The sequence below is a fragment of the Dipodomys merriami genome, unplaced genomic scaffold, assembly GCF_024711535.1.
Source record: "Dipodomys merriami isolate MVZ:Mamm:240054 unplaced genomic scaffold, mDipMer1.0.p SCAF_118, whole genome shotgun sequence".
In the NCBI taxonomy this organism is placed as follows: Eukaryota; Metazoa; Chordata; class Mammalia; order Rodentia; family Heteromyidae; genus Dipodomys; species Dipodomys merriami.
In genome coordinates, this window is record NW_027202471.1 from 68,083 (window position 1) to 75,672 (window position 7,590).

A 7,590-nucleotide genomic window follows, 5' to 3' on the forward strand; every position below is an offset into this window, starting at 1 on the left:
AATATATAGAATAGTCAATATAATTAGCAAGTTTATCTCCTAAAACATTGCAGCTAATGTATTTTGGTAACTTCCTGACTCTGCTAGTCACTTTTTCGAATATACCATAAACATAAATACATTAATAATGTGCACTAGAAGATTGGATGTTGATAGATATAGACAAGTTAGACTATGTGTAGTAAATATATATTTATCTCTTGCTGCTCTGAAGAACATTATCATATGTTCACCATAACAATACCACCATATATTCACCATGACAATAATTTTCCTGCAGTGTAGAAATTTTCATTTCATAATCTGCCATCTTTTAATCTTTTTACATTCTCATAAGTATGCATTTTTTCTTGTTTCTTGAAATTATTAAGATGGAATTTAAAAAATCGTAGAGTCTCCTAAAATTAGCTCATTTTGTTTGGTTTTGTGTTGCTAAATGATTAAAACCAAGGTTTCCTGAAAGTTATGCTAGCAGACTATATGACTAAATTGTATTGTAATTACATCTTATTATTGTATTTTGATATAGGATTTTGCTGTTGCTGTTTTATGATATAGTGTCTTGAAGCGGGACTGAAACTTGCAATCCCACTGCCTCCACTAACAATGCTTTATCACCAGGTTATGGAGGCTCATAATTATAACTCCAGCTAATCAGGAGGTTGATACTTGACATTTAGCCTGAGCAGGAAATTTTATGAGTCTCTCCTCTCTAGTTCACTAAAAAAAAGCTTGCAGCTGAACTGTAGTACAATTGGTAGAGCAACATGGTCAAGGGAAAGAAGCGTGGGATTGTCATATAGCTCCCGAGTTCAAGCCCTAAGACACAAATATGCACAGACACACATTCATACACACACACACACACACACACACACACACACACACACACACACACACACATACTCCCACACACTTGTACACGCACAAATTACCAGGCAAAGTTGTACCATAAATACTTATCCAGAGATTGGACAACAGTCTACTTATTTGTGAAGGTTTTTCCTTGATTATTTTGATGGAGGAAGATAGTTCATGGGACACAGACGACAAAACTTTAGTGAGGAATACTTTATAAATGACTAGCTTATAAAAAGAACAGGAGCACGGTTTTTATCTTTAAATCTTACATTCCTTCAACTATACTATTTAAAAAAAAATCATTGAATTATGAGACAATGCACCTCTTCCCTTCTCCCCTTCCCCTCTGTCATAAAATATGACAAAAGATTCAAAAATACTCCTTTATCTTACAAGAATGTTCACCTGTAATAATGTCTGTCTATATGTGTAATAATACATGTGTTTTCCAATACTTGTTTGATTTTCCCACCGCTAAGAACTTGCCTTTTTTTCCAGATGAAAGCACACTGGGGCTTCAAAGGCAAGCAAGATTAGGAAACAAAAACCTAATAATGTCTTAGGAAGTTGATTTCAAAAATAGATGCAAGAAGCACATGGCAGGCCGAGGGGACCCTGAGAGGCAAAATGATTTGTGCAGGATGAGAGGAATAGTGACAAATAAGGCCTGGATCTGACCTAGGAAGGGCTCTTTGAGGCTGAGACATGCCTGTATCTAGGCCTAGCTGAGACTATTGGGATTTGACAATGTCCACATGTGTATAAAGTGATGTGGGAGGGGAGATTTCAGCCTCCAGTTTGTCTTTGGGATGGTCTTATGTGAGCAAGCAGCTTAGATCATTGGGCTCTGAGAGATGACACTACCTCACTCACAATGGAATAGAATATAGAACTCTGAGAGCCACGCAACTGTAACCTACAGTTAGCTCAAGCCAGCTCACTTGGCCTGTGGCTCAGGAACAAGAAAGATGTTCCTGTACTGTTTTCAAAGTCAAGAGACTCAGGTCTCAAGCATGGGAGGTATGAGTGCCTCACTCTATGCTGCAGACATTCGATCAGTGCCCAACCACGAATCCAATGTCTCAGGACTTTTTATAAGAAGAAACCAAGGAAATTACAAGGAAATTCAGGCCAGGTATAATTATGACAGAAAACCTATTTAATCTCATCCTAGCCCACACTAGAAACTTCTTATGTGCTTTTATATGTGTAGACAGGAAATATTTGCTGTGCACTTTTCAATCCACTCTACTACAATTACTCAGTTTGAAGTCTACTCTCATTTCCATGTTTCATAGATCCATTCTTTTTTACCACCTCAGTGTGACAATGAGTCCATCCAAACCCTGAATGTGCCTTATAATATATGGAGCCTGGACTCAGGCTTTCTGGAAATTCTGGTAATGGACCTTGTCCCTGCCTACCAGAAAGCTGATCCCTTCTATGTGGGAAACTTCCTCCACCACTACACAGAGTGTAGGACAATGGAGCAGTTGCTGGATATTCTGAAAGTGAGTGTTCTTGGGCTGGGAAGGTGGCTCAGTGATAGAGAGCTTGCCTTGTATGCATGAGGACCTGGGTTCGATTCCTGACCACCACATAAGCAGAAAACAAGCCAGAAGTGGTGCTGTGGCTCAAGTGGTAGAGTGCTAGCATTGAGCTGAAGAGCTGAGGGACAGGGCCCAGGCCCAGAGTTCAAGCCCTGACAAACAAAAAAAGTGAGTGTTCCTAAGCCAGGCACCAGTAACTCACACCTGTAATCCTAGATACTCAGGAGACAGAGATCTGTGGTTCACGGTTCAAGGTCAGCCCTGGCAGGAAAGTCCATGATACTCCTCTCCAATAAAACACTAGAAAACCAGAAGTGGTGCTGTGGCTCAAGCAGTAGAGTGCTCCCTTTGAGCTGAAGGGCTGATGGATAGCACCCAAGCCCAGAATTCAAGCCCCATGACAAACAAAAAAAAGTTAGTGTTCCTCCTTCAAACCCAGGGCTGATGAGACCCCCTGGCAGAATAATGGAATACTAGGTATATCTCTGAGACAGTTTCACTGGGGTCTTCTCAAAGGAGATTGGCTTGAGACAAAGAAGTGCAGTCCTTGTCTAATTCCTTAGGACTGGGCTGCCAGAATATTTCATGTGCCTCATATGCTAGTGGAGCCTTAGTAATTTGCTTGCTGAGAGACTAGGATTTAAGGAAGGAGCAAGTGGCACCCAACGTCCACGCTCACCTAGGAAATCACTATCTTTGAGACCTTTGAAGGAATATAGACAGAAGTAAGGAGGCAACTTTTACTTTAATTGGGGGCTTGAGTGCTGTCCCATTTCTAACACACTACCAATTTAGCCCCAGGTCCAATTCTGGCCTTTGGCTGGTTAATTGAAGATAAGTATATTTAGATTTTTACAAACCAGACTGGGTTCAAACTGTGATTCACATATCTCACCCTCCGGATTAGTAGGATTAGAGGCATGAGCCATTGTGCATTTATTTGGACAGATGCACATAAGCATCTTCACAGAATTACCATGATGTTGTATAGACATATCAACAATTTTGTCTGTCATGTTTACATTACCATGTGGGACTTAGCGAGTCCTATGTGTGTCCTGTTAGTTCAGAAAAGGAGAAGCATAGAGTTAACTTCCTTCTCTCCTCCCATTGGTACAGATCCTTCTACCATAACTGGGAAGAAGATGAACAAGTGAAGAAGTAAGTGGACGCTGGCACAAAGAATTCTATCCTTGAAAATTTGGTATCTTTGAGGTTTCTGAATCAAACTCAACTTTCTTCTTTGCACACCAGTTGTGATTTTCACCAGGGGGTTGAGGCTTGGCACTTCAGTGGATAGCAGATTACACAGTTGTGGTTGTGGTTGTGCTTTTGGAATCTCATGGATGACAGGGAGGGCTGTGTGTAGCAAGTCAGATCCAGTGGGGAAACAAATTTCTCTTCCTATTACAGGGAGAATTTTAGAGGATTATATTTGAGAAATTACTAGCAGTGGGTTGTGAGGAGCATCCTGCTTGCAGGAGTCTCTTTCCACTTCCCAAAAATCAATTTGCACACAGTCTTGTTTGTTTCATCTTCCCTATGTGGATAGACTTCTACCCTGATGATTTCTATGAGCCCAAGAACAATGACACCCTGAAAGAACTTACACAGAATGTCAAGCTCAACATGGCCTCTTCAGACCTGCTCTTCCGCTTACATATTTTTCTGGACCAGCTGGAGAAACCCATGAGACAAAGAAAAAGAGGAAGAAGTCCTTGTTTAGATGCCTCAGAGCTTGTGAGTAGGGATGGAACCTGAGTCTCTAGGGATGTGCCTGATTGGCCAAGAGCCCTTAGTACTCCCCAGCTTGGCAAAATTTCCTTTTATGGATATTCTTTGCCAGGTAATGTCTGTTCTCCTTTTGAAAGAACTTGGAAGTAGACACTCATTAGAAAAAGCCTACCTCCTCATCAGTGTTCAGTCCCAACTCAAATCCTACTGCTTCTCCCATTGGATCCTCTTGGAAGTTTAGTGACACCTTAACTACGAGGGTCTACTCAAAGACTCCTGTACCTATTTTCATTCTCAGGTTTGCATCACCGTAGAGAAGCTTCTGCAGAACTCCAGATAAAGAACCCATCAGTGATGTCGTCTATGGTGACTGATGGAGATTGCAAGCCATCGCTGATCTCCAGAAATCCTGTGAAGGTAGAGGGTATTTTTCAATTTGTAGAAAGGCCCAAGTAGGTTTTGAGTCCTGTGGACATCCCACTGATTCTGAACCCCACATGTGATGCAGGTGTGTCTACACATACCACCAAGGAAGAAGACGATACAGAATGTCTTCCATTGATGTTCACAATCCAGCTAGATCAGCTCTAAATCAGTCAAAAAATAAAAACACTTCTTGATATGATGGTTAAATGTGTGCTAATGGAAAATGACCCCAGTCTATGTTTAGGAAAACCAATAAGTGAGGTCCAAAATCTAGATTCATTTGAGGAAAGGGAATCTTTCCTCACAGAATACCAAGACCAATCTCTCCTCTTGCAAGGGATCCAATTTCCAGTTGATAAATTAGAATCTGTCCCTCCCTGGACTCAGGAAGAAAATCCTGTCTTTAATGAGGAAGTAGATCCCTTTGAAGACTCTGAGGCAGAATTTCTGCCTGAAGGCAACTTAGAGGCCAATCTAGATTTTGAGATTCCTTCTCCCCTTCCTAAGAAAATCCTTATTTTTCTTTTTTTTCTGATTTTTGTAAAAGGTTCATTCTATTTATTTTTCTAACTTTATTAAAATGACAATGTTTTTGACATATTCTAGAATTCATGAATCCTAAATATATTTCTTTTTAAACCTGCAAACTTTAGAATCGTGCACATCGGTTCTGGAGCGGGGGAAGCAGAGTGACAGGGGGCTGTAGAAGAGAGCCTACTGGATATAATGGGAGCTGTTAAATGCAAAAAGAGTGACTAGGAAGCCAGGCCATGCCTGTATGGGGTGATAAGGTGGCTACAAAAGGTCTAGGACATAGCAGATCAGATATCCTAGAAAGCTATTCTGTAAATTGGGACAAATACCACAATACTTACAGTGTTAAGTGGGACTCTCTTCCAATAATGAGTTCAAATCTGTATACATTTTCATTGCATTCATTTGCGTTGAGCAAATATGGAAGGAAATTTTGACTCCAATATTATAAAAAGTCTACTTTGGGCTGAAAATATTTGACAAAATATATAGGAGATATGTATACAGGAAAGTAAAAGCCATCATCAATAGAAGAAAGAAGGCTTTCATAGATGAACAAACACAAAATCAAAAAAAATTTCCACAATTAAATCAGTTATATGTAAATACATGTTATATTCTTTATGTTATATATAGTATATTATATTATATATAAGATTCAATATGATTTTTCAAACTAAAAAGGCATTTAAAGTTTTAGAATTGAGTGTTTTTTGCACAAAACATTAGTGTAAATGTTATTGGAGAAAGTAGTGATATAATTTTATTATAATTATATGAATATATATTTGTGTGTTTCTAGATATAACACTGATTATAAATAAATATTATATACATATATTTGTATATATCTGTCTATGAAGTGAATATAATGAAAGTGAATATAATGAAACTGAGTATAGTATGTATAAAAAAGTTGAGTACATGAGACTCAGACCTGTAATCCTACTGATGTAGGAAGCTGGGTTTTGAGTTTTAGTATCTCTTATCCCCAAGCCTTAGATTTTTTCAGAGGAGGCATGGGCCCTCCAGTGTAGCAAACAGAAACATATGCCATGGGATCACACTCCCTGACCCGAGAGGAAAGTCAGTAGAAATCAGGACAAGCTTCTTATCTTGACTCTGTACTCAGTTCCTGTACCAAGAAGGCCATCTTTACAACACCAGATGGAAAGTTGGCATTCCCTCCAAAAGGTTCTAAAAAGATCCTTCTGAACGATAGTCTGACTATATTGAATTAAATCTTTTTTCCCTTCGCAAGCTGCAAACACATAGAAATATGACAAGAGCTCAATGACAAATTATCAAAGGCATGTCAAATTTCTTTAAAGGTAATAGAAATATACTCTGAGTTTATTAGGAACTGAGTGATATTTTGGTTGCTGAATTGTTGAATGCACTTCTGGGCAAAGGAGACACATACCTTGGGGGAAATTGTGTGGGGTTGGGTGTCCTCACACGGCTTCACAATAAAATGGCCATAATATCTAGGATGTCACAGCCAGCTTTGCCATGGCAGCAAGTAGGTGTCAGGCACTGATTTTGCCCTGAAATGGACTCAACAACACCAACAGGCACAAAGAATGAGAAGGAGTGACTATTATCCACCAAACTTCAGCTTAAAGAGCTGTCCTTACCAGAACTAGGATAAATTGAGCTGGAAAAGGCTGATCTCCATGTAAGGCTCCTGAGCACTAAGGACTATTGTGTGTGTGTGTGTGTGTGTGTGTGTGTGTGTGTGTGTGTGTGTGTGTGTGTGTGTGTGTGTGTGTGAATACTGGGGCTTGAACTCAGGGAGATGACCTTTAGCTTTTTTTAACCAAGGGTAACAGTCTACGACTTGAACCAAATTTCCATGTCTTGATTTTGAATGGTTAATTAGAGATCAAAGTTTCAGTGTTGCACATGTTCATTCTTTGTCCCTCCTTTTCAATGACACCTTTAACTTCTTTTTTTTTTTGGGGGTCCGGTCATGGGGCCTGAACTCTGGGCCTGGGCGCTGTCCCTCAGCTCTTCAACTCAAGGTTAGCGCTCTACCGCTTGAGCCACAGCACCACTTCCGGCTTTTTTCTTTTTGCTTATGTGATGCTGAAGAATGGAACCCAGGTCCTCAGGCAGGCAAGACAAGTGCTCTACCACTGAGCCACCTTCCCAGCCCCCCCTTAAACTTCTGAAAGAGAGATAAATGTAAAAAAATGAAAAAAAAATGAAAGAAAATAAATATCATCTTGTTTCTGTTTCCTGGTCACTGATTATTTTTGAGATAGTGCTTCTTACTAATAAGAATTATTGGTAGAATCTGAAAATCTATTTGAGTAATAAATAGACTAGGAAAAATGTTGTCTCCTATTTTTTATCATTACATTTCTTTTTGTCTAAGTATAAATGCCAGACTTACCCTAAGGGCCTAGAATAAGCAAAATGGCTTATAGAGCTCAGATCATATCTTTCCACAGAAGATGACAGCCCCAGAAGAAAAACCTGT

General features: G+C 39.5%; 1 protein-coding gene across 1 annotated transcript; it reads left to right on the plus strand.

Annotated features, from left to right (window-relative positions):
- The first annotated feature begins 1,916 nt into the window (after positions 1-1,916).
- LOC138822927 (ral guanine nucleotide dissociation stimulator-like) lies at positions 1,917-4,673 on the plus strand. Its single transcript, XM_070015897.1, has 5 exons — positions 1,917-1,996; positions 3,531-3,572; positions 3,932-4,151; positions 4,444-4,562; positions 4,654-4,673. Exons 3-4 carry the CDS (start codon positions 3,954-3,956, stop codon positions 4,483-4,485), a joined length of 240 nt encoding a protein of 79 aa, XP_069871998.1. The 5' UTR covers positions 1,917-1,996; positions 3,531-3,572; positions 3,932-3,953; the 3' UTR covers positions 4,486-4,562; positions 4,654-4,673.
- The last annotated feature ends 2,917 nt before the right edge of the window (positions 4,674-7,590 follow it).

Bases quoted from the DNA above. Each gene is read 5' to 3' on its own strand.
- LOC138822927 (XM_070015897.1), top strand. From the start codon at position 3,954: ATGTGGATAGACTTCTACCCTGATGATTTCTATGAGCCCAAGAACAAT. The intron at 4,152-4,443 runs GTGAGTAGGGAT...TTTCATTCTCAG, and splicing joins GTTTAGATGCCTCAGAGCTT to GTTTGCATCACCGTAGAGAA.